The sequence below is a fragment of the Macaca nemestrina genome, chromosome 10 (assembly GCF_043159975.1).
Source record: "Macaca nemestrina isolate mMacNem1 chromosome 10, mMacNem.hap1, whole genome shotgun sequence".
Taxonomy (NCBI): domain Eukaryota; kingdom Metazoa; phylum Chordata; class Mammalia; order Primates; family Cercopithecidae; genus Macaca; species Macaca nemestrina.
Window position 1 is genome coordinate 44,693,464 of NC_092134.1, and position 27,733 is coordinate 44,721,196.

The 27,733-nt window shown below is 39.0% G+C and overlaps 1 protein-coding gene across 2 annotated transcripts in view; it reads left to right on the forward strand.

Annotated features, from left to right (window-relative positions):
- Positions 1–960: 960 nt before the first annotated feature.
- LOC105483765 (KIT ligand) overlaps positions 961–27,733 on the forward strand; it is an 87,649-nt gene continuing 60,876 nt past the window's right edge. For both annotated transcript variants that reach the window (XM_011744739.2, XM_011744740.2), the window contains exon 1: positions 961–1,169. In XM_011744739.2, the coding sequence (XP_011743041.1) occupies positions 1,155–1,169 (15 nt within the window). In that variant the 5' untranslated portion in view covers positions 961–1,154. The remainder of the gene's footprint in view (positions 1,170–27,733) is intronic.

Consider the following 27,733-nt stretch of genomic DNA (forward strand, 5'->3'; position numbering starts at 1 on the left):
GCTGGAGCTCCAGGTTTAAATTAGAGCTCTGCCATTAACTAGATATGGTTGGTCAAGAAAATTAACCTTGTATTTAATCGTCCATAAAATGGGAATAAAATAATAAGATCTATACTAATAGATTTGATGAAAGAATTTAATGAGATAATCTATGCGAAGTTCTAAGTCTGGCACCTGGTACATGAATAAGTGAATCACATAATGATGTTAGCTATTATTACTATGGTGGCATTATCTTTCCGTTCAAAAAAGTACAACTTTCAAAGCTTTGCTGTGTTGGTGACCTGTAGTTTAATAATCTATCGCTTCTCTTTCAATCTTAATTTCCAAAGACATAGTAACAAACCATTCCGAATGAAGCATCTCCCCTCGCAAAACTTAACCTTGAGTCGACAATTCTTGTAATTATTAAATATTCATTCACTAAAGTAATTGTTTTTTTTTTTTTTTTTTTTTTTTTAAATAGAGGTGATAGGACAATGGCCTAACTACAGATCACAATTAAACTTTATTTCTCTAAGGCAGGCAGGGTGAATTCTTTGCTCTGAACCTCCCCGACTCCTCTCCCTCTCCGACTCTATAAAGAGGGAGCTCCGAGCCCTCTCTGGCGCACGAGGTTATTTCGTCTGTCCCCAGGCGTGCCAGGTGAGCCCCGTCGGATCCGGGAGGGTGAGCTGGGACTCGTCGCGAGCAGTAGCTGCAGGGTACCAAGCTTCGACCTCTGCGTCCCCGCGCCTTCGCGGCCTCCCGCCGGTGCAGGTCCGGGGCCCCCAGGCGAGGGGGCGAGGTTGGCCTAATCTGCCCAACTTCTGGGCCATTTACCGTGCTCTGGCCGCCTTCCCGATTCTTCCCTCCGCGCCGTTGCCTGCTTCTCGCCTACCCGGGGCTCCGGAAGGGAAGGAGGCGTGTCCGGAGCAGGCGGGAGGGAACTGTATAAAAGCGCCGGCGGCTCAGCAGCCGGGCTTCGCTCGCCGCCTCGCGCCGAGACTAGAAGCGCCGCAAGAAGCACGGACAGTGGAGAGGGCGCTGCGCTCGGGCTACCCAATGCGTGGACTATCTGCCGCCGCTGTTCGTGCAATATGCTGGAGCTCCAGAACAGCTAAACGGAGTCGCCACACCACTGCTTGTGCTGGATCGCAGCGCTGCCTTTCCTTATGAAGAAAACACAAGTGAGTAGGGCGCGCCCAAGAGCTCCCAGGCTCGCCAAGAAAAATCGTGCCCGGTGCCCCGGGGAAGCCGGCGCGCCTTGGGACCTGCAGCTGGGGCGTGCAGGGCTGTACCTGCCGGGTGAGCCAAGAGGGTGAGGGGGAGGCCGGCGTGGTGTACGATCCCGAGCCCGCTGAGCCAGGGAGAAAAGGATTGGGAGTGCTGAGAGGGAGCCGATGTCAAGTTTGGAGATTCCGCAGTTAAGTTTTGAGCTGTCAGTCGGAAACCGCAATTCCCGTCTGGTGGAAAGATTGGCTTTTGGGCCGTGGAATTTTAAGTTATCACGGGAAAGCATGTCTTTGCATAGGAGACGGTTTTCCCGTGGCTTCTGGGAGATTATGAAACAGCACCCCACGCGCCACCCTCGCTGGCTCTCTCTCTCAGATTTATTTGCGTAGCCCCGAGGTGGGCGCCGGTCACCGGGAGCGGCACGGACGCGGGTGGAGCCGGGGGAGCGAAGCCAACGGGGAGCTCCTAAGCGGCAGCTCTCGGCGGGGCGGGAACCTGCCCGGCCCGCCCGGGAAACTTGGCTCTCGGCGGTGTCTGCCTAGTTTGCGGCTCTGTATGGGCTCTAAAGAGCTGTAGTACCTCCACAATGCATGCACCTTTTCCCATTGCAGCAGGGATAAAGGCTCTTTATAAAATAGGCACCTCTAAATGATAGTGATTGAGATAATTCCTAGTGCTGCTAAATTCTGCGTTATACATAAAGCACTGTGGGTAAAGCGCTGCCCCGGGGGACAATTAGATTTTTTTTTAGTGTTTTTTTTTTTTTTTTTTTTTTTTTTTTTTTTTTTTAAGAAAATACCTGGTTCGTCCTTTAGAAAGGGCCGCCACGGTGCCCCCTATCCACAGTTCTCTTCACCATTGTTGATTCTTACCTCCTCTCACTTCTCCCCCTTAGAAATTGTTATGTGTTGTCTGCCGCGGGTTGGGTAAGGGTTGCCCTTTCACCCCCCAGAGGTTCTGTCGGAGATTGCAGTTCCTGAAATGTGTGGAAGGGGTGGAAATGGTGGGGAAAAAGGAAATCGGGGTGTTTGTACACATCGTTGGTTTAGGTTGAAGGCATCAATGTGCTCAAAATGCTTTATCAAATGGCCTGCTTAGCATCATGTTTTAAACAGATATCTAGGCCTGCAAATGTACACGTTGGGAAGAAAGTTGCAAGACTCTAGCCCCTTGTACCGATGTGGTAAAAGGCAGGGAAAAGGGACATTGCCTGGCTGAAAGAGGCTTACGTAGTCTCTAGAGCACTCTCTAAGAGAAAAGAAGCGATGTGCCTCTCCCCTCTCTTGCAAGCTGGTTAGCTTTCAGGCAAGGCATTGAGCGCCACACCTGGAATCACCACAGAGTGCTGTCGAAATGCAAATGTTACAGATGCTTGCAAAAGAAAAGTTTTATTGTAATCTCTTGATTTAGACGAGCTTTCAGCGGAATTACAAGAAGGGTAGAGACCTATTCCTTTTTGTAGTAGCATCTGCTCCCATGAATGGTAGTGGTGAGATCTGGGGGAAGAAGCTGCTACCTCCTAGTTCAGGAAAAGAGCCTAAACCTTCCTATTTAAAGAAGAACACAGGAGACAGATAAGGTTAATGTCCAACACTTCAAAGCCAGGGGATGTACTATCAAGACACTCTGAGAGGCAGTAGGATTGAAGATCCTTGCACCCCTGCTTTGCAAAACAAATGTGAGCTCTGTAATCTCCTTTCTCGCTTTGATTAAATGGCTGTGTAAATCGGATTACATGGAATAATTCCATTGAAAACTAGAAAGAGGTCAATCTATTCTGAAACATTGTGGCTGTGGCATTAAGTGACTCAGTGCTGCCGACCAGAGACATTTGAGAAAGCTAAGTATTTTAGATATGTGACCTGTTCGGTCACACATCACACAAGTTAAAGTGCAGGCCCTTTGGGGGATCTTACTGATGTTAAACGCCTTGCAGGCAAAGGAGGGCAGTGCCCTTGTTGAATGAAGGCATTCATTGCCTAGGATCTAATGACCTTCAAGGTTTTCTTTAAGAATACTTCTAGCAATTCCACAGTCACTGAAAATGGGGACACTGGAAATAGCCCAAAATCAATAAAATAATCTGCAGACATGGGGGGCGGGGATTAGATCTTCTTTCATGTTGTTAAATTTTCTAATCCAAAGTTAAAAAGACATTTTCTGTGCAATGCTGCATGGATAGAAAGTAGCCTACGTAAATTGTAAACTAAGAAGTAGGATCGATTGTTCTGAATCTAATGTTATCCTCACCAGGGAAGAGTATGTATTAATATTTACTAAATAGTCATTTATAAACATGGCATCAATACCATGGTTCTATTATAAAGCAGCTGGTTCTGTACTCTCCTACATATAAAAAAAAACTTAATATTTTAAAATGGACTTTAATTTGAATCACACAGCTCTGCAAGAATCATGGAGGCTCCAGGTATTCTGGCCTTTCAGTCAAGCTAAATAAGTGTGAAAATTCCATCAACAACCACTTGGGGTTTGATGAATGATTCATTCATTTAGCATGTGTGGTTCACTTCAGTATTTTGAATATAATGACACAGGCAATAGCCATGAGGAGCAATTGTGACAATACATTTAATCACAGTTCTACAGAAATGAATGTCTTTTGAGTTTTTCAGATTTCTGTTTGATTTTATTCAGATTGTGTGGTTTTACAGTTTCTAGAGGTAATTGTGGCTTGGGCTTAGAAAAATGTCTCTTTCAATGTGTAACTATTTTTTAAACATAATATTCTGATACACCATTTTAGACTACAATCAAGGCACCATATTTTGCAACACTGATTAAGATTTGGTTAAAAGTACCATCAGCTTAACGTACCTGGTGTTACATTTATCAATGTTCTGCTTACGTTTTAGTTTGGGGATGGTTTGTAAGAAGTGTCATAACTGCTGTCAATTTCAGAAATACTGAGATAAGAAAGATTGATCTTGCAAACAATGTAAAAAGGCCATTTTAGGCATACTAACTCCCAGAGAATAAGCAAATAGAATGCTAGTTTTCACTACTCCAAAGAAAATCTCTCTTTTATGTCTGCATGAAGTTTGTCATGTGGGTGACGATGCAAGTTTACTTTGTAGAAGAAAATTAACATATTTATGAAAAGAGCATTTTTTTAGTCTTGTCCTTAAGATCACTCAATTTGGAATGTATGCTTTGAATAATTCTAATTTATGTAGCTTTTAATTGATACATTCTGCCAAGACTTTAAAACCTAAGTGCTAAGTTGATTACATTTAACATAAAACAAGGAAAATAACCATATGGAAATCTGAAAGCCTGGGCCAAACCAATTAAAATTGCTAAATTTTATTTACATCAAACCGCTGATTTGAAGAGAGCAAATTCTGGGTCACATTTGTTCTTTAATAATAGGTGATTGAAATGTTTCTATCACCATAAATCACATAAAAGTTTCCCACTCAAATAGCAAGTCTGGATATTGGAGGTTTTTTACATGGATTGGCAAATCCCACTACGTGTGGCCTTCGCTTTCCATGTCTGAGAAACACCTACAATATGGTTGATGGAAGGATTCTAGGCTCTAGCTTCTGAAGACTTAGATTCTAATTCCTGTTGTACTACTCATGAGACAAATGACCTTAGGCAAATGTTTGTTAAACTTTTGGGGACTTTTGTTTTTTGTAATCTGTGTGATGATAATAAAAGTTATAAAGATTTTTCTCACATGATGGCTTTATGGACTAAATGAAATTTTATATGTGTCTTTATACCAGCATGGTAGCTTACTATATGTACAGTTTGAATTTACTGTTCCTCAGAAGAGAGTGCCTGCTGGCCTCCTTTTACAAGCGAGAGAAAAACTGACTTATTGCAGTTAAATGATGCCTAATGAACCAAGCACAGAGACCAAGTTTTCCTAAATCTACATCTGTCGATTTGGTGACTCCCATGATAGACTAATATCTATATTAATAGGCTAATATCTTCATTATAGACTATACTTAACACACATCAATCCAGGAATATGTGAAGACAAAGGTGATATGTGGGTATAAGAGGTGCTACGTTTTTGAAGGTTTTTCTTTTAAAGTGCAAATGAATGAGATAATTAGAGTAGAAAATACAAATGGAAAATGGAAATATTATCATTATCGCTGACTCAGTTTCATGTTTCTACATTCTTGCTTTCTAAGTTCTCCTTCTATGATTCTAAGGAATTATTTTGTTTTATTTTATTTTATTTTGGACAAAGAGACTTGGTCAGTTTCCCATCCCTAATGTTCTCGCACTTGCTTTTCTGAGTGAGACCATGCATTCGTTTCTGTCGGGTGTCTTTGTTGTCTTTACCAGGCAACGTGCAGTGACTTTTTTTTTCATTATGCTAGTTTGGGACTTTTATTTTTTTCTTTTCTGGATTATCTTAATGTTCCCTTTTGTAAATTAGGGCAAGACATTTGGATATAAATCTCTGAGGAGTGATCTTTTATCTTTCTTTCTAGCAGATAAATCATGAGCAGCTGCAAGAGACTGTTCTTGGTTTTAGTCATATGTGTAGCCAGAACAATTTACAAAACAAATTGAGGGAACACCAAGATACTTTTATAATATATGCTACTCTCAGGGTTGGTTTTTTATAGGCTCTGTTTTGTAGAAACCATTGACTGTAGCCTTTCTGATTTATAGATGCAGCAAGATGTGTTTGCCTTTTCACTTAATTACGAGTATACTAAAAACTATTTACAGGGGCTGGGAGTTTAAGAGAATTGTCATGATCCCATCTCTACCTATTTCTTTCTCTATAGAAAAAAGAGGTGGGGGAGTGATTTTCTCATAGTTGAGGCTCATGGTTCTTTCTTTAAAATAATAATGTGTGCCATCTAAAGGAAGACTGTTCTTTATTACCTGTCTTTGTCCTTTGGCTACATTTTACTATTTTTCTAGGCTGCCCCTTTGGCTTGGGTATTAGGAGACTGATTTCTTTTATTAACCTGGATACTAAGTAGTAGTAATTTGGGAAATTATTTGAACTCCAGATCTTAGTTTGCTCAACTGTAAAATGAGTAAGTGAGACTAGGTGATTTCTAAGTGCCTTCTGGTTCTAAAATTCTCTATTTCTAAAGTACTAGTAAAATAGAGATTTGAACCAGATGGCATTTAAGCTTCCTTCAGTTCTCAGATTTATGTAGCCATTGCTTCAGTGTTAATACACATTATAACCATTGTTTTATGATTATGAATAAGCCAATGGATAGAAATGAAGGAGATTTAAATTTAGACTGTTCTACTTTTATCCATTTCACCTACTACTTGATATTTCTGTATGGAAAGAATGGTATTTACACTTTCCTGTTTTAGCAAAATCCATAGTTAAAGAGGATCTTTACTTTCTCTCTTCTAAATTTTTAAGTTCTATGAAAAAGAATTCTAAGACAAAGTCAGCTAACCAGAGGAGATAAGCTTACAAAGGGGGAATGCTTCCCTGTATTTGCCTGTTTTTTCTGTCCATTTAACTTCCAGTACCTACGTGCATGGAGTTGAAATGGAGAAAGAAAACCAAGAAGGGATCTGATGATGTAATAGAAAGAGCCCTGAGGGGAGAATCAGAGGAACTGATCCTACCCTTTGCTCTGCCTCAAGGTGTGTGACCTTGGGCTAGTCTCCCAGTCTTAGCATCTCTGAATCATGCCCAAGAGTTAATCCTGAGAAGATAGTGAAGATGAGAGGCTGCAACTGGAGACACAGAGGTGGAAAGAGGAGGGAGCCTCAGGGAAAGGCGGTTCCTGCAGATGATACTATGCCAAGTCTCTCCCTAGCTGGCTTTTGTCTGGGTCCAGTACCATCCTTGCTTGCTTACCTGAGCTGGAGCAAACCCAGTAGCTAGCAGCAACAGCAGCCTTTTGTTTTTTGGAGTCAGAAGCTATGGCAGTCTTTTCTTGTTGACATGAAAATATTCCGAGATCAGCTGGACCCTCCTCCAGCTAGGAGAACACACATTTCTCAGAAAACAGGGCCATAACAATGAAGATAATGCTCTTCTCTAATCACTGGTATTACCCACTGAGCTATTCACTAAAACGAAGTTTAGAATTGAGGCAATAGTCTAGAAAATTAACAACAACAACAAAAAGGAGCAATGGCTATCATTAGTATATTTGGATGCAGGAATTCAGCACTTGACTTTGTGCCTGTAGCTGTTGTCCCGGAGCTCTTGAGTGCTGCTGATTAGAACATGGTAAATTGGGAGGGAGCAGGCCAATTAGGTAGCCTTTTCTGTGTTCCAGGTACACAGACAGCAGCTCAAAATTTGTCTGTTGCTCACAAAGAATGCCTTTGCTCTTTGGGGTGACCATGTAAAAGGACATGAAAGGACCACTGCAAACTCATCAGTGCTCACTCGAAAAAGCAAGCCTTGTTCACCTTTGCAGAAGGGGCATCCCCACTGCATAACTGCATCCCTGTGCAAACCTGGGAGGAAAGAGCACAGCTTGGAGGGGGGGTGTTGTGTTTGTCTTGTACGCTCATATGTGTTGCTTTTTCAGGAGCAAAAGTTCATCTGCTGAACGTAAGCCCGGTGAGTGCTTAGAACTTTTCCCTCTTTTTCACCTTGACATAAAATCCCTAAAGCAGAGGACCTTTCAGTGTCTTCCCTCTCCTCCAGGGCTGAATCGCATCTCATTATTGGCTTGTTTCACCTAAATGTGAGTATTTGAGTGGCAGTGAACCAGGTTGCCTCTGAGGAATACAACTGAATAGCGGTGGTCTGTTGCGAAGGAACCTCTTAGGGCCCTACAGTGCTGAGTTTTCTACCGTTTACTTGGAGTTCCTTTCTCAGTGCCCTCCCAAACAACTGCCTTGGGAAAACACACAGATTCCTTGACTTCCAAGAAGAGTGTGACAGAGAAAGCGTGCTTTGTTATAAAGGCCTTGTCACCCTCCTGGGATGTGGTATCCATATGGATGTACTGGCTGTTAAAATTTATATTCACTGCAGAACTTGAGATGGAGGAGTGGGGAGAAGGGAGGGTAGAGATGTTTTCATATAAAATTGTTTCTAATATGATCTAGAAAACCCAAGGATTGCAAAACAGACCTCAGCAGTCATACTGAGCAGTCATACATCATTATTTATGGTTCGTGTAAAAGTACAATTTAATGCTTCTGAAATAGTTAACACATTAGGGATTTCCTTTTTTGATGAACAACCAAAAGCTCTGTGATTGCTTTCGTTTGGATTTCTGGCAACTTTAGAAAACTGCTGTATTCAGTGGGCCCTAGTCAGAAATCTTTGATGTGCTGTGTTAGTCAGAGGACTGACCTTAACACATATGTCATTCTGCTGTTTGAAAGATACATTATCACAGTACAGGAGAATGGCTGGTGCTTTCTAATTCCAGGTGGTCCAAAGTGGGAACTAAACAAAATGAGGGGATAATAAAGGGATTAGGCAACACTCATGAAAAATGCAGAGGAAGTTATTAGCATAATGTTTTTACTATTTGGATGACATTAATTCTATGTAGAAAAGCACTGAACTACAAAATAGGGCTTACATAATTCTTCCACTATCTTTGTAACAAATTATATATATGTATATATATATGTACGTGATTATATTTATTCTTAGCCCCTGACCAGAAAAGTGTTTTTAAAACTTTAATTCCTGTTTGTAATGTACTGAAGCCACAGTACTCTATGCTTTAATAATACTTGAAAAATAATGTACCTTTTTTTTTTATTTGAAACTAGAGTGTTTAAGAAAAGAATATATATATAGGCATTAAGCTTGCTTGATTTATTTCATATACAGATACACATTTGACTGTAGAGAATTTTAATTTAAAATTATAAGTAGCTTCTAATAATACTAGCAAATCCTTATATAATGCTCACAGTGTAAGGACCTGTTCTAAGTACTTTGCATTTATTTATTTATATTTTTCAGTAATTAGACTTTTAAATCCAAGACTGATTTGACCATTTATTGTTTGCACTTCTGTACAAATGTCACACATAATGATTCAACTTGAAGAGATGAAATTTACTGTGCTATGTGTCAAGTGTTTGGCATTTAAATGTGTAGCCATTTTAAATAGCTTCTATCATTGTATTATAAAATCAAACCATCCTGATAATAGATCGTGCCAAAATGGCCACTTAGTAGAAAACAGTTCCAAGATTAATTAATTCATAGCACTTTTCCGGTGAGAGGTAGTTATTATTTTTTAAAACCCCATTTCACAGATAGGGAAAGTAAGACAAGGTCTCTCTCCTGCCAGTCCCAGGTGTTTATTGCAAAAGAGACTCAGCTGGCATTAACCACAGCACATTAGTGTAGCTTAATACCTCAAAGATATGTATTCTGTTTATATGAACATTGAATCAAAAACAGATGCAACTCAGATATTCAAAACGGCTGCCAGTAATAGAATTTGGACAACAAAAATTTCATGATTGCAGTTGCCTCAAAGAGTGGCTCCTGCCAGCTGCTCAGTAAATACACTTGGAATGTTGTGAAATGAATGGAGACCTAATTCAGGTTGTTAGATACCGATACATTTTTTAAAAGCCTTTTTTTTTAATGGCAAAATTTTAACAAGTGTGCTAGGTCTATTATACACACAAATGTGTTTGGTGCATGGCTGGCAAAGCTACTTTGTTCGCTGTTTTACAGCATTTTCAGTGAATGTGTAACATCATTTACTTAGTGAAACTGGAGATGACCTGAGAGAAAAGCAAAGGTTTGAATGGGTATAGATCAAATATAGTATTGGTTCTGCCACTTACCAGCCCCAGTAAGTTTTTCTCTTTGAACTTCACTTTCTCAGTATTTAAAATGGGCACAGAAGTAACCACCTAGGAGTAGTATTGATGTGATAATTAAAAGAGATGGACTGTCTAACATCACAGCAACTGGCACTTACTTAATAGGTCATCGTTTCCTTCTCTAAAAGAATAGTAAATCACACAGAGCATTATACAAATCTGTATGCTGTAAGACATAACTTCGGTGTTAGTAATTCCTGGCTTTGGCTATAGGACTTTCATAAATAAAAAAAAATGAAAACCAATCCTTAAAGACTAATAGCTTAACTCTCTTTTTTATACATTATCTATCTTATTTAACACTCATAAACACCCTTAGCAAATTTTTTAAAGTTTTCCCAATTTTATCTCCTTTACTTTTCTTCCCTTTCTGTTCAAAGGAAATAGCTATACAAAGTAGGCCAAAGACAAGCTGTTTAAGAAGTAAAAGAAGAGCTTACCAAATAAGGAAATATTAAGACAAATTAATAATTAATAACTGTGAATTACTCCCCATGGGTGAAGCACCATGCCACAAACTGCACAAGTGTATCTCATTTGATTGTAGCAAAATGTTGTAAAGTACATATTATTATTTGGCATCATTTTTTCAACAAAGAAAAAAAAAAACCCTGAAGTTCAGAGAGATTACGAAAACTTGCCCAAAATGAGCATTTAAAAAGTGCAAGTAAGTGGAAGAGCTTGGATTTGAAGCCGAGCCTATTTAAATCTAAAGGCCAGATTCCTTCTAATCACTACAATATAATGCACCAATATAGACACTCATGCATACACATACAAACTGTAAGGCTTGAACTTCTTTGTTTTTTTGTTTTTTCAAATTTATGTGTGGAGATGAAGATGCATTTTGATCTTACACCAGAAAGACTGAGAGCAGGCAAAGCCGAGTCCTCTGGTTGAGTGATGTGTTGCTTCTGACCCCACACTCCTCAGTACTTACCAGAAGTGTAAATGGTTGTATATGAGCAACACTCCCACAAGTCAGGGAGCTTGGGTTTCCTCATCAGGCTCTCCCACCCATCTCCCCAGCAGTCAAAGGAAACCCCTTGCCTGACTCATCGGACTGTTGTGAGGGAAGCTCATTGTAAACTCTAAAGATGTCCTCTTACTTTATGGAATTAGGAATTACTTCATTGCCAGAAAGCTTTCTGTCCTTCAAATAAAGTGGTACTTTGTTGGCAGAGGGCAGATTTTAAAATATTTTAAAGTTGTGTTTCAGAATAACTTCTTGGAATGGAAAGCTACTTCAGAAATTACTTTTATCAATTTGCTCTGACCCTCTTTACATGCTGTTTTGGAAGATGGTTTTAAATGTCTGCGATCATATTAGAAAACTATTTGATAATAATGTCGCTTATGTCTGGGTTTTAAAGCTACCAGCCTTTTATATTGTGGCCTTTGTTTTGTTCATTTCTTATCAATCCAACTGCATTAATAGTAAAAAACCCCAATATTTTCTGCATTAATATCGCAGGTTTGGGTGATTGTCAGCACATCCTTATCAGCAGCATCACCTTGTAACTTACTCAATAGCAGTTTAGTACAAATGAAAGTGTTGGCTAAAAAGTCCTGGCATCATCTCAACGCAGGTGAAGGAGACCACAGAACAGAGATGTACTTAACCAAACTCTGCAGTCAGATGGTCTGCTTTGGTTGCCTAAGAACGAAAATCTCTTAGCTTCAATTTCCCCATCTGCCAAACAGAATGAGCAACGGTATATTTCTCATAGGTGGTTATAAGGATAAAATGAAATAATCCACAAAAAAGCACTTAGTCCAGTGCTGGACACCAAGAAAATACTAAATAAACATTTACTCTTGCTATTACCATTAAACAAATGGTAATGTAATGCTTATCAACAGTGATGACTCCTTTCTTCAGGAAAGTGACTTTAACTGCAAAATCTCCACTACCAGAGTGAAAGGGAAAGTTGAAGCAATTTATCCAAGTAATTCCAGCCTCAAATTCACTTGTGTCCTGAGTAACGTAGCTGTTTTTATTCTTTTTTAAAAACAAAAACAGAAAAAGAAAAAATGCGTATATTTAGAATCACAAAAGAGTTTACCTAGACCAAAGTTACTTCTTTCTATCATGTGCCCAAGATCACAGCACCAATATGTGGTGGCTGGCTTGTGAACCAGATTTGGATTCAGAGCTCGCATTCCCAAGCTCTTTGCTTTACCTGGAATTAGGGGAACAGAACATGAGTCATTCCTATTTTGAATAAGTGAGTGATTTCCTACTTTTCCCTATATGAGTGAGGTCATTTTCAGCATCCATAAAAATATAGCCACTTGTCAAAAGACAATGGAAATAACATGGCTTTTGTGTGAAAAGCACATAGATTTTACCTCTGGCTCTTGACTCTAGCTTGACATGGGATCTTAGGCTATTTATTTATCTTTCCTTAACCTTCTCTTAACCTTCTGTAAAATGGAAGAATAGTACTTTGCAGCTTCCTTCTATTGCTTCCTCTTTTTTTTCTCCCTTCTTTCCTTGTTCTTTCCCTTCCTTTTTTTTAAAACCTAGAAATAATGTTATATACCTAATTTGTAATCACAAATCACAATCACTCCAATAATTGTACTATTAGAAAACAATGTTTTTCAGAATTAACACTTTTTCCTGCTCTACTTTTAAGTAGTAAATTATATTTCTCAAAGTGTTTGGCTCATTGGCCTTGTGCAGACTGGAAGAAGCATGGGGTTTGGAGTTAGACAGAATGAGGTTTAAATCTTATCTCTACTATTATGATTACAGCCTGATATTTATTTCCTTCCCTTAGTCCCCAATATCCTCATTGGTGTAATGCGGTCTTAGGGGTAATAGTACATAGTTGGAAGAACACAATAATTAAATTAGATTATAGTCTGGGCAGGGGGGCATATGCCTGCAATCCAAACACTTTGGAAGACGGAGGCAGGAGGATTGCTTGAGCCCAGGAATTCAAGAATAGCCTGGGCAACATAGTGAGACCTTGTCTCAAAAAAATAAATTATAAATAAAAAAATAAAAATAAATAAATGAATGAGATAATATGTGGAAATTGTCTGACCCAGAAGTGATACTCAGTAAACTGTATCTGTAAGCTTTAGGGAATGGATTATGCCAGCAGACACATCAGTATGTATTAGACTGTCTGCTCTGTGTCTGTAAGGATGTTGACACATGTTGGTGACCTCACAACTTGTGAAAGTCAAGAGAGTAATTAATTGAGCAGTGTTCTACATACTATACTGTCCATTGAGAGGCCTAGTGTTGTTGTATTGTTCTCAGCCTTGAGCAATAAAAAATTTAAAGTTTCCAAATACACGAAAACTTTAGTTTATTAATGGCTTCTAAAATGAGCCTCAAATTACTTTTTGTATAGTATGATCATGAATAGCTTTGGAGACTCATAAATCTGGAATCATCTCTTCAAACTGTATGACTTTGAGTCACTTGAGTCTTCTGATAACATTCTGATTTTCTCACTTGTAAAATGAGGTTTATAATAATGTCTAACTCCTAAGGTGGCTGTGAGGATTAAATGAGCTAATGTGTAAGAAGGGCACCAGGACAGGTACCAGAAAACCTCGGTAAATGTTAACTCCTTTCAAATAAAATGCAGTTTTGCATTCGAAGGTTGTTTATTTGTTGTTTTTATTTTATTTTACTTTTTTTTGCATGTGTTGAATTTAATAACTGTATAGAATCAACAGTTTGGAAATGTTTCCTTTATGAATTCAGGTTTTATTTTCTTGTCAGTGGTTCTGTTTAGTTTAAGGGCTTGGTTGTCCAGATGCATCTTTGAGTAAGTTTTGTATCAATCAAGACAGACGCAAGTTACTTTTATCAGTCCATTACTTCAGGTAAACAAGCATTCCATTCTTTGACAGAACATTAAACTGTTATGTTCTTTTTGATGGAGTGCTGATTTGTTCAAAACACTTGTGAAAGAGAGAAAACAGCTCCTGTTTTCTAACTCTTTTGTAATCCAAAGTTTGTTTCCAAAGGTTTTCTGGAAGTTTATTGATTGAATCTTTGATTATGGATACCACAGTGAGTAATTTAGCAAGCCAGAAATGTGGGAAGTAATTTTGGGTTCAGTTCACAATGGGATCTAACACAACAGTTTGAACCAAGACTAAAATGCAAAAATCTCTTTTAGATATTGAAAAAGAAAAAAAAGTATATATATATTAAAGTCCTCGCTTTTAAGGCCCAAAGGAGAATGTAGTAGAAACATTGACAAGTGTTATTTTTGTGAATTGCTTAGAAACGGAATTAGATTTAACAAGGAATTCCTTTTGCACTTTTCCCTGATGATTTGTGTCCTACCATTTGAGGGGTAGTACAGGAAAGTCAGAAGAAGAACTTGCTGACAGCACAGGAGATCCATATCCTAAATTCATGTATGTAGTACTGTATTTCTATGAGGCTTTCAGGATGTCCATCTTGTTAGCCATCAAAATGTGGGGGGTAGATCCTATAATTTTAAAGGTTCTCTCTAATGCACACAATCTAGAGTTATTAACAGAAGTCTGTGTCATTACCCTGGCTAAAATCCTCTACCGACTTTACATTACCCTCAGGATAAAGTCCAAACCCTCAGCACGCTATACAAGGTCCTCTGTGGTTTGGCTGTTGCTTATCTCCACCACTCCCTGAGTGGTAAGTTTCATTCCAGCGTCACCTAACTATGTACAATGACATACCTATATTGCTGCACTTGGTCTCCAAGGTCCCGAGGGCCTCTCATTTGGGTAGCTTTGATGGTCTCTCCTACAGGAAGTCCTCCCTGACTTTTGTTTGCTTTTCTTCCCCAGCCCCACTCCCTACTACGTTGTTCTTACCCTGAGCTCTTATAGCATTAAAAAAAAAAAATCATATCACTTACCACATTATATTAAAGTTACTTTTTTACTTACCTTGCTAAGTTGTCTAACACTGGTATCCCTAGCTACTGGCACAGTGCCAAAATACTGATAAAGGTTTTCTGAACTAAACTATGAATTTAATCCCAGATGTCTCTTTAAGGGACAGCATCCACCTATCAGCATTCTAAGAATGGATCTAGACATTTGATAATTTTGTGCCTGCTGACCTCAGCCGACACATGAAACTGTGCATGTAACACTGTCCTGGATAAACATACATACATTGTTCAAACATAATTTTCCTCAGAAAGAGAAATGATAAATGAGCCACTTGGGGTGGTAGAAGAGAATGGAGACGGTAAATTAAAAATAAATAAGTAAATAAAGGAGAAGGTGAGGCAATGACTTGCCATTCTTAAGGAAATAACACAATAGGCTGAATGACAAGGACCAGTTGAAACTCGCTAATGCCAGATATATGAAAACATAAGAACCAGAAAGGATTTTAGGGCAGAATATTGTTGATGATGATAAGGATGAAAAATATTGCTTTCCAATGTTTATTCCCTGTGCCAGATCCTGAGCTAAATCTGTTACCTACTTTATGTCTCCTGATTCTCCCCACCTGTGAGGGTGGTGGTAGTGTGATTATTCTATTTAATAGAAGAAGAGGAATGTGAGCTCACAAAGGTTGAGCAAATTGCTCAGCATCTTACAACTCTCAGTCATCAAACCTGATCTGTTTGTTCCTAATTTCTTGCTTAGTATTAGTACTGTTGTCATTTTCTTTTATTACCTAGAGTTTTTTTTTTTTTTTAAGATGGAGTCTCGCTCTGTCGCCAGGCTGGAGTGCAGTGGTGTGATCTCGGCTCACTGCAACCTCTGCCTCCGGGGTTTAAGCGATTCTCCTGCCTCAGCCTCCTGAGTAGCTGGGATTACAGGCATGTGCCACCATACCCGGCTAATTTTTGTATTTTTAGTAGGGATGAGGTTTCATCATGTTGGCCAGGATGGTCTCGATCTTTTGATCTCATGATCCGCCCGCCTCAACCTCCCAGAGTGCTGGGATTACAGGCCTGAGCCAGCGTGCCCGGCCAAGATTTTTTTTTGATGCATAATAATTCATGAGCCTATTACAAATATAGTAAATGGATTCTTCCTTCCCAGCTCACCCACACTCAAGATGCTTCCTTTAAAATTCTGTTAACAATTTGTGCTGGTTAATAGGTAGTCAGTGCAATACACAAATAAAGGATGTTGTGTAGTTTTGGATACTGAGGTGTATAGTCTGTCTAAAAGGGGTTGAAAGACAAAAATATGACAATATGAGAGGGTTCAGATGATTCTATTAGAAGGATAATTATGTATTTAAGACAAATATGGTTAAGGAGTTTAGCAAAAATAATGTTTCAATACATAAGATGGAGATTAAGTGTGGAGGAAGAAAGTTGGAGAAGGATTAACAAGAAGTGATGTTTTCAAATTTCATGTGTGGTTAGAAGCCATTATCTTAGTGACTCAAGGCAGTAATACTACTGCTTTACAATATAGTGTTCTAAAATAATGTTACAGAGATTGTGTGTACTTTAAAAAACATATATCATTTTGGGGATACTCTTCGATGCCAAGTTTTAAAAATTCTAAAGTGTTTAAAATGATGCAACCTTGGAGCATGATCTTTTTTTTTTTTTTTTAAATCAGATAAGTTTCTTGGTTTTGGGTGTAGATCTGAAAAGTTAACATTTCTTAAACCAATAAAATGTTTCCAGTTTTATATAATTATATCACAAAGAATAAGTCTAAATTCTGCCTTAATTTGCAAAGAAAAGCTCCAAAAAGGACCATAAAGAAGAGGCGATAACACACAAATAGTGAGCAATGAAGTAGATGTACAAAATGGTTTATGCAGATTTGGCACTTAAAACATACAGCAGCTGAAGTACATCTTAAATTTCATTTAGCAAATATACTGCTCACGAGGCCCTCTCTTTATTTCCTGAGGAAGTAGATCCCTATTCTCTCGCATATGGTGAGAAAATCTCTTTGCTATCCAAACAGTTTCCCTGTTTACATTAGTTCTTCCATCCCCTTCTGATTCCTCAGCAAAGCAGCTGCTTTGAAAAGCAGCTCAAAGGATTATCTTGAAATGGTTACCTACTCTCCCTCTTTCCTGCCCCAAGAAGAAAGTTTCTTTCTGTATTTTCCCAGCATTATTAAGAGTCAAGACTTGAGGTCTTAAGGTACATTTTCTATATTCTTCTTTTGTTTTAAACTTGAAAGCAAAATAATCTTCCCAAGTCTACCGTGAGGATGAATTTCAGAATACACAATAACTTACATTTACTGAGAAAATTGTTAGTTTAGAATCTTTTAAGATAACAATAACAAGTGTGATGTGTGATGCCAGTACTCCTATCCTGATACATTGTAAAAAATCATCTCCTTCTTTGCTTCTGTCCTACATCCTTTTTTCTTTTCTTTTCTTTTTTTCTTTTTTGAAATGGAGTTTTGCTGTTGTTGTCCCGGCTGAATTGCAATGGGGCTATCTTGGCTCACTGTAACCTCTGCCTCCCGGGTTCAAGCAATTCTCCTGCCTCAGCCTCTCTAGTAGCTGGGATTACAAGTGCCCGCCACCATGCCCAGCTAATTTTTTGTATTTTTAGTAGAGATGGGGTTTCACCATGTTGGCCAAGCTGGTCTCGAACTCCTGACTTTAGGTGTTCTGCCCACCTTGGTCTCCCAAAGTGCTGGGATTACAGGCATGAGCCACCACGTCCGGTCACATCTTCCTTTACATCTTCCTTTCTTAATGAATTTAGAGTCTCCTCCTACATCATAATGGTATTAGAGAGAATGCTAAGTATAATTCTGTGAATCTCATGATAAACAATTGGAATAAAAGAGCTTGCCACTTAGTCATGATTATTAGCATGAAAATGTGATGATGCAGCCTATTTTAGGGGAGGGATGAAGTTTCATTGAATTAGCTCTTGAGTAGTCTGGCATGACTTTCTGTTTCTTGCAAACAAGTTGCATGATAGGGGAACATCAACACTATGCCACTGTGACCCTGAAGAAAAGGTAGCTGGTTTTGTTTTGGTCAAAGTAGGAATAGGTCTGGAAATGGATTCAGTTTTATGAGCATTGTTTTGCCTGCTTTAGAAAAGATGACAGATAGATAAGAGTCAACCAATGCTTTGGGAACAGATAAGATTAGCATTTAAAAGCTTAGCCCATGTCATCACTTCTGGGTATGTCTGCCCCAAGTGAAATCTTATTCTTTGCGTGCATTTTGAATGCAGAATCACCATGAATAATTTTTATGAATGGCTACTTTAGAAATGTTGATCATTGCAACTCATTGGGGAAATAAGAAGAAATTTATAGTTGCTTATTATAATAAATTCTAAATAAAGCACTATGGAATCGTTGACTTCTCAGAGACTTCCAGTGAACTTACTGCAGGACAGTGTCTACATTTCAGCTCTGTGGGATATTTTTAGTGTTTTTGCTTTTTTATATGCCCCTTTTTGTCAATAAAGGAAAATGAGTCCACTTTATACTTAGGTAGTTTCTTCAGAAAGGGAACTCTGGGGATTTTATAGCCAGGTCAGCACTTTGATTTTGGGCCACATCTACCAGAAGAGGCATTTTTCAATGATTGTTCATTCATTAAAATTGCCTATGTAGCATTTACTACCACTGTGCTAGAGGCCGGAGATACAGTAGTAAGCAAAACAGTTAAGTTATCGCTGCCCTTCCTGGAGTTTATAGTCTACTCCTGGTTTTATAGCCTAGTTTTCCACTTACATGGACCTAGAGAAGGATTAAAGGTACAAAGAAAATGGTTAAAAGTTCAAACTGAGAAGCATTTAGCTAATTGTCACTGTTTGAATTTAGCAGTTATTGAGCGTAAGAGTGAGAAGGATGACAATGGTTTATATCCAACTGATGAGCAAAGCCCTCCTGTTTATCCTTCACTCATTCATTCTAAATATATTTACGAGGGGCTTCTTCACACCCAGCAATGCCTTAGTCACTCTGACAAAACAGGGAGGGACTGAAAGTCCATATGGAACCTTATGGTGCTCACAGTCAAGTGCAAGAAACAGATAATAAGCAAAACTGGTTGGCGATGTTGCAAGTCCATTGTGTAAATATGGAAACCACCTGCTGAGGAGTGAATTGTACATTGGCCAGCCTTCATCTCTGCCCCATCATATGTACCTGGTTTTATTCTCTAGTCACACAATTTAGATATTGCCACTACCTTGGTCCGTACCATATAAAAGAGAATTTTATTGAAGGAGCACTTTTATGAGCAATTCAGTAGCAGTTAGCAATACATGCAGTCCACAAATATGGAGGATTACGTACTATGAGAAGGGACCAAATCAGGGTGCTCGAGGTAAGAATGACGGATAAGAATAATATAATCCTCATTCATATACCATGTATATTCTTGTTGGGAGGAACAAATGATAAGAGTAAACTAATTGGGTTATCAAGATAATTTCTGAGAATGAAAAGTGCTTAAGGGAAAGTAAAACCGTGATGTGATGTGATATGAAGTGCTCCTTAAGACAGGTTACCTGGGAAGCCTTCTCTGAGAAGATGGTATTGTTACCAGGAGGTCCTTGCTCCCAGAGCTCCCAAGATGGCGGCGGCCACTTCCAAAATGGTGGCAAGCCTCGTGTTCTCCGACCTGGGGTTCTTGGCCTTACAGATTCCAAGGAATGGAATCTTGGGCCATGAGGTGAGTGTTGTAGCTCTATTAGAAGCCATGGGTGACGGAAGAGAACCGTGGAACCCAGTGACTAGTGTTCAGCTCGATTAGGACGAACCCAGGCACTTAGCCATGCAGGAACAATGGCAAGCCTTTAGCCCCATCGGGAGTGGCAATGGGCGCCTCACTGGATCAGGAGCACATCAGCCACCCTGCCAGATCCGGAGGCATGGAAATCAGCCACGGGTCTGCGACCGCGGCAAACAGCATTGGTGGGTGGTGAGGGAAAGCTCAGCTCAAGCTGTAACAAAACACAGACCAGTAGAGTGCAGTTGCAAAATTTAATAAAGTGAAATAGAGTGAAGACAGAGCTACCACATAAGGAGAGGGGACCCAAAGGGGGTTGCCCTTGCTGGCTTGAATGCCTGAGTTTATATCCTGATCCTTGTCCCTCTTGCTGTGCTCTCAGGCAATAGATGATTGGCTGTTTCTTTACCTTCTGTTTTTGCCTAATTAGCATTTTAGTGAGCTCTCTGATTGGTCGGGTGTGGGCTAAGTTGCAAGCCCCTTGTTCAGAGGTGAATGCAGTCACCTTCCCAGCTAGGCTTAGGGGTTCTTAGTCCGCCTAGGAAATCCAGCTAGTCATGTCTCTCAGTAATTGAACTGAGTCCTGAATGATAAGAACAACTTGCCATTGGCAAAGCCTGAAAAAGAGAAAGCTGGCAGCAGACAAAGGACTTGAGGCAGGAATTGCCTTCCAGGTATTTCAGGAACATAAAGGAAGCCAGTGTGGCTACAGCATGGTGGGAAGATAAAGGTTACTAAGACATAAATATGGAGTTGGACAAGTCTGTTCTGAAGGTCTCTGTAGACCTTGATTAGGAGTTCAAGTCTTACTGTAAATGTAATGGAAAGACATTGTGAGATTTTATCCAGGTAGTGACCGTGTTTTATATATTCCCAGAAGAAGATACTATTCTGAGTAATAAGTCTGAAAGCAAAGAAGGCTATTTAGAGGATCCTTGTAATCTTCTAGTAAGTGTGTGCTAAGAGCTTAGCACAAAATAAAGTTGTACAGGATGAAATGGAGAGAAATGAGTTTTGAGATTTATTTTGCTGGTAGAAAATATGATCAGATGTGGAAATAGGGGATTGGGAAAAATCAAGGATAGTGCCCAGATTTTTGGCTTAAGCAACCTTCTTCAAGTTTGGGCATGATGTTACTGGGGATGCTTGTTCTAGACAGCAATGATAGTAGCCATAGCAAACATCTATAAGGGTGCATTATTTGACAGATACTGTACTAAATGCCTACTTACATAATTATATTTAATCTTCAGTAAACCTATAAAGTCAGTTCTGTTATTATGCCCATTTACAGATGAGGAAACTGAGGCCCAGAATGATAAAATAACTTTCCAAAGGCCATAACGGTTCTGTCAAAGTAGAAATTAAAATATGGGCAGTCTGATTCTAAGGTTAATGTTTTCCAACCCCCTCCTCTATACCATTTACTTCTCTATGCATGAGTAAACACACTGTTTTCTTTTTTCTTTTCTTTTTCTTTTCTTTTTTTTGGGGGACAGAGTCTTGCTTTGTTACCCAGACTGGAGTGCAGTGGTGCGATCTCCGCTCACCGCAACCTCTGCCTCCCAGGTTTGAGCGATTCTCCTGCCTCAGCCCCCCAAGTAGCTGGGACTACAGGTGTGCGCCACCATGCCCGGCTAGTTTTTGTATTTTTAGTAGAGACGGGGTTTCACTATGTTGGCAAGGCTGGTCTTGAACTCTTGACCTTGTGATCTGCCCGCCTTGGCCTCCCAAAGTGCTGGGATTACAGGCGTGAGCCACAGCGCCCAGCCAACACGCTCTTTTCTAAAGCTGTTTTGGATATATTAGTGAAGCTAAAGTTGACTTTTGAAACTTGGCTATTTAGGTTAACATTCATCTGTTGCCCAAACAATTTTTGCCTCACTTTTATACTAGGTAGAAAAGAGCCTGCCTGCTTGGAAGAGCGGATCCAAATCCAAGCTCAGGGGCAGTTTCACAACCTCTTTATTTCACTTTCCGTGACCGATCTTTAATCTATGGGGATGCAGAGCATAAATGAGATTGTCTACAATTATTATGTTCAATTAAAAAGAAAATACAAGCCGGGCACGGTGGCTCACGCCTGTAATCCCAGCACTTTGGGAGGCCGAGGCGGGCGGATCACGAGGTCAGGAGATGGAGACCATCCTGGCTAACACGGTAAAACCCTGTTTCTACTAAAAATACAAAAAATTAGCCGGATGTGGTGGCGGGCGCCTGTAGTCCCAGCTACTCGGAGGCTGAGGCAGGAGAATAGCGTGAACCTGGGAGGCGGAGCTTGCAGTGAGCCGAGATCACGCCACTGCACTCCAGCCTGGGCAACAGAGCGAGACTCCGTCTCAAAAAAAAAAAAAAAAAAAAAGAAAAAAAAAAAAGAAAATACATTTTAAAAAAATGGATTGCACTGTGAATTATTCTATAGTAATTTACTGTTAGCTCAGCTTTTAGAATTCAGTGTTTAAGGGATTACTAAAGATAAAATAACTGTAACTTCAACTATGGTTTAACTGTAGCTAACTGAACTAGCTGTAGTTAACTATTAGCTATAATTAACAAAATAATTATTAGAGCATTAATAGTCATGTAATGATCTCCTAGATCTGCCAATTGAGTTGTGAGTGCTTTACATAACATTGTCTTATGTAATCTTTTCAAAACTGCAAAAACATGTTATCACAAGAAAACTGAGTCTCAGAGAGGTTACATAATTTGCTGTGGATTACAATTAAGTGACAGCACCAGAATTTGAATTCATGTCTTACTTGGATAACGTTCTTGTTTTAAATATCACCTTCATAAGCAGTGAACCCTCAACTGACATATATTGTTATCAGAAGAACAAGTCCTGGGCATGCTATTGAACCTGCGGTTGTGGAGTGTTATTACCAGAGAAACGTGTCTCAGGCATGTCAATGAATCTGCAATTGAAGTTTATTGTTACCAGAGGAACTTGTCCCAGGCACGCCAACTGTAAATGCTTTGCTGTGTTTCAGCTGGTAGAATTGTATTAAACTCTCATGGATTGCCTATCAAAAATTGGTCTTTTTTAAAATTTAAAATAATCCTTATTTTACAACTTGAATTGTGAAATACTAATGGGAAATTTCTAAGAAAAGTTTTGACCACCCTTAGGAGAAATAAATGCTTAATTACTTGGCTTTTTCCCCTTGTTTTGCTTAGGATTTAATTTTGGACACTATAATCCACTCTGCATGGTTGAAACCTGGAATACACTTCAAAGAGTATATTGAAGTGCATTTGATGGTCTATGGAATTTTTGGAAAGGCCAGAGGAGCATACTGCAAGCTGAGCTTCCAGAGCAATTCCCAGCACTCAGAACTTAAGTCCACTGCAGTCTGTAAATATGTTGCAGCCAGTGCAGAAAGCTGTTACTGCTGCTAACTGGAGGGTCTTGCTGCCTGTAGTACCAACTAAACCAACAAAATGCTTGCCCAGGAGCCAGCCCGTCTTCTCAAGTATTTCCTTCCCATATCAGATCTTGCAGTCATGCCTAATTCGCAGAACCAAAGTCCCATCTACAATCCTGGCTAACTTAAAGGGCATCTGAGAAATGGAATTTTTAGCTTTCTAGCCATGATAGTTTAGAGGGATATGCTAGGAGAATATTGGAATGGCAATTGAAAGAGCCAATCAACAGTATTCTCTGCACTCAATACACTTAACTTTTCTTATCTTTTTTTTTTTTTAGTTTCCATAGGTTATTGGGGAACAGGGAGTGTTTGGTTAAATGAGTAAGTTCTTTAGTGGTGGTTTGTGAGATTTTGGTGCACCCATCACCCAAGCAGTATACACTGCACCCAATTTGTCGTCTTTTATCCCTCACCCCCTCAAGTTACTGTAAATCAAGAGCATCTAGTATGTAGCGCTTCAATCAAATACCACCTTGTATACCTTTTAAGACATTTTTGTTTTGTTTTCTTTAACCAATATAGCACTCATGAACTATCTAAAATATTATATCTCAGACTTTATAGGGTACATAATAATCACATAGAGAGCTTATTAAAAGATGTGCTTTCCTGAGATGCACCTCAGAAATTTGGACTCCCTCTGACATTCAGGAATCTGCATTTTAAGTAAACACCCCAGATGATTACACTTTATCTAAACATAACACAGCTGACTCCCTTGGTTTCAGTTGGAACACCTTCAGTGAAAGAAGGAACATTTCAACAGTTTATTCCATCCCACTAAAAAGGCAATTGGTATGTCTTGCACGCATTGCATAATTCGGAAAGCTAGTTTGTGACCTTTGCCAATCAAGCTTGTCATCTGATGTGATGGAGAAAACGATCAAGACTGTGAATGTTCTTTGACCTCATGCCTCTAGTTCTACTCATTTTGATGATATTTGGAAGCAGTTAAAGTAGAGTATAAAGATTTAGTTTATTCTCATGTAGTAAAGGATCCAGGTTGGTGGTGAGGCGGTGGGGGACCTCGTTGAAAATTTTCTGAGCTGCTTCCTCAGATTTTTATTTATTTATTTATTTTAATTAAAAGGTCCTGTGAGACTAAACTTGTCAGACTTTCAGTAGCAGATGTGAAAATGCATATGAGCAAATTTAACTGCACCCATAGTGGGAAAAAAAAACCACAAAAAGGTCCTAGGAAATTCAGGCATTCAGTCTCAGATTGGGCCCTTGGGATCAGATGGCAACTGAAGCCTATGCTCGTTTCACACCACTAAATGGTTTGGAGTTCAAGATATTTTAGAGATTTTAAAGAATTACATAATTTTTGATTTACATGGGATCTCACTTTCAGAAGCGAGTCACGTATTTGAAAGAGTATAAATTATGATTTATGTTTCTGTAGCTGTTTTTGGAGAGCTACAACCCTCAGATTCTTGTATATCAGGGTAGTTCAATTTTAAGAGCAGCTAATTGGCATAAGAATGAACGGTGCCAGTGTTCATGCAGTGCTGAAGATACAGATTTCAGAACTTTCATGAATTTTTAAAATTATGTTTCCATACTTTGGCCGGTGTTGAGGGAGGTCTGTTCGTCTTATTTCTTTGACAATATACACTTATTGCAAAGAGTTGGCAGTAGATATATAAATCTAGCTAACTTAAAGGGCATCTGAGAAATGGAGTTTTTAGCTTTCTAGACATGATAGTTGAGAATTAAACTAGTACCCATCAGTTTTCTAGACTGGTTCAGTCTGTTATACATCATTATCCTCATAGAAATTAGAATTAGTCATTAGCTCAGATCTCCTTAAAATTCAGTGGATTATACTGTGTAGGGGATTTTTTTCCTCTGCTTTGTATAACTGCTAAAGAGCTTTATTTATGGATAGCTAATGATCTACTTTTTAAACCATTGTTACTAATTGAATAGTCTATACTGCTGTCACAAATGCTTACTCTATTATGTACATCTTTATTAAAATTAATAACAGTAAAAACCTGAATACGCAGGCCCTATATTCTTGCCTGAGGTATCAGTCTTTTATCAGGGATTGTTACACAGGGTCAAAACTGCTGACCTCACCCAGCTTTGTTAACCTCAGGTGAGTTGTTCCCTATTCCTAGGCCATTTAAAAAAGAGAAATGCTGAGTTGATTATTTTAGTCCCACTCTTTCAGGGCTGTCTGTTCCCTTCTACCAAGACAGAAGTGAACTTTCTAGCCCTTTCTATGATCACTCACTCTCTTCTTTCTTTTTTGGCAAACTGTAGTAATATACCTTTGAAATTCCCTCATATTCATTCAGTCCTGTAGTCCATCCACTGAGGTTGACTTTTAGTTCCATCAACTCAATGGCAACTGCCCTCATTAAGGTCAGCTCCATTAAGTACTCTTTAGTAAACATCATATTGACACCTTTTAGTGCTTGTTTTATTCATTGCCCTCTCCCTTTTTTTTTTTTTTTTTTTTTTTCCCCATTGGCTGCAGTATCCCCACAATCAACTGATTTCCCTCTCATGTATTTGGCTTCGCATTCTCTCATCTCCTACACAGATAGTTCATGATAGAATGTCCTCCTTCTATGGTAGTATTCTCTAAGGTTTTTGGTGATAAACTCCCAGACTCCTGCTGCCTCTTCTCTTCCTACATATCTGGATCAGCAAATAGCATCACTTTTTACACATTCACCCAAACTGGAACCTGGAAGTCATTTGTGCCTCTTCCCCTTTTGACCCTACCCTCTTTTCATTAGTCACTAAGATCTTCCGTTCTACTTGCACATCCTGTTGAACGTGTTCATTTTTCTCCATTCTCAATGCCACTGCCCTAGTTACAGCCCTCATGATCTCGACTTTGGATTATTTCAGTGACCTCCTAATGGGCCTCATGCCCCCAGGCTTGTTGCCCTCCCTCCTCCAGTCCATCCTTCATTCTGATGCCTGATAAACCTTTTAACAATAAATCAGATCTTGACACTCCCCTGCTTAAAATCATTCTGGGTCTCCCCAGTGCTTTTAAAATGGAAACTAAATCAATTAGCAAAATTAGGAGGGCCTCTATATCTCTCTCTGTAGCCTTGTATTTTTTTTTTTTTTTTTTTTTTTTGCTTATTCTCATTTTCCAATGGAGTAAAAAGTCACAGAATTCTAAGAACATGCCTTGTTTCCACACTTCTGTGGGCACCTGCTACTGCCTCTGTCAGGGGTCTTCTCCCTCACTGTCTTTGAGTTGGCTGCCCCCGATCACCTTTGGAGAAGCTTCTCCCCCAGAAACTATCTCTCAGCCCCTCCCTCAAATGCTCCCCTCCCCAAGTCAGGTTTAGCTGTACTTGGGACAGGGGACGGTTGAGGGAGGGGCTGGGCCTTTTCTCTCTGACGCCCACCTCTGTGCTGTGTTCTCCAGTAATTTGAGCTTCCTGAGGCCAATGACCATAGTCTTTCTGTCTTAAGCTTATGTATTTATTAGATACTCCGGACATGTCTGTTGAATGAATAAGTGGCTCCTGGGATAATGTTACTACAAGTCTGAAAGCACCCAATTTTGTTTTTACAAAAAGAAACAACTTTTCGCTTTATTTTTTGGGTTTCTCCCCTCCCTCTAGCTATGTAAATTTTTGTTTAAGCTGTAGATAAGTGTAACTTGATTTACCTGCTGACTTTATTCAGCCTAGTAATAACTTGACATGTAGTTTCAGTTTGAAACTGGTTGAGTTAAAGAGACCTATATGCCTTCTGCAATATGACCCTTTTAAATAAAATTCAGTTATTCATTAAATATAAATGAAGTCAGTTTTATTATCTAACTGGCCCAGTATTTTTCTTTCCAGCATAGCTAGTGTAGGTTTTGGTTTATATCCAATCCAGCAATTTCCTAGCCAAGTGGCCATGAGGAAGTTACCTAATTTCTCCAAATTGTGTTTTGCTCACCTGCAGAATAGGGTAATAATATCTACCTGGTTGATGGGAGGATTATAGGAAATAATATCTGCAAACTGCTTGTCCTATGTGCAGCCCTTAGGAGTCAATATATTTTGAGTTATTTCCCCTTTAAGTGGCATTTACATATAGAACAAGGACTGATTATTAAAGGGTGAATTTCCCCAAATTTTTCTCATATATTGAGTACCTTGAAATCTTTAAATTCCTTTATTACATTAAATTGTCATATTATATTACATTGTCTGCCTTTTTATGTTAAGCAATTTCTTTCTAGGATGTTCAGTTTTTTGTTATAAGAGCATATTCATTACATATTTTAATGATCACCCATATTTTAAAACATTTTTAGTTTACTTCTTCACAAAAGGATTTTTGTGGAGGGAAGTTAGAAGAGTATCTTTACAAGATTTTGGCACCCACCAATTTGGTTCCAAGTTGGTCTGAGTTTCAATTAGTTACTCTGGTAACATCTGCTTTATTGATAGTAGTTAAGTTTCAAAAACTAAAAAATCTACTAAATGTTTCATTTGTCCCTTTGAGATTACTGAACAGTGCTTAGAGAAGAATTTCAGTCAATGTAAGATGATTAGGTATTTTCCTTATAATATTTAATGATAAATCTTTAAGCAATTAAAAGGATCTGAAAAAAGAAGTCATATAGAACTGAATGGTT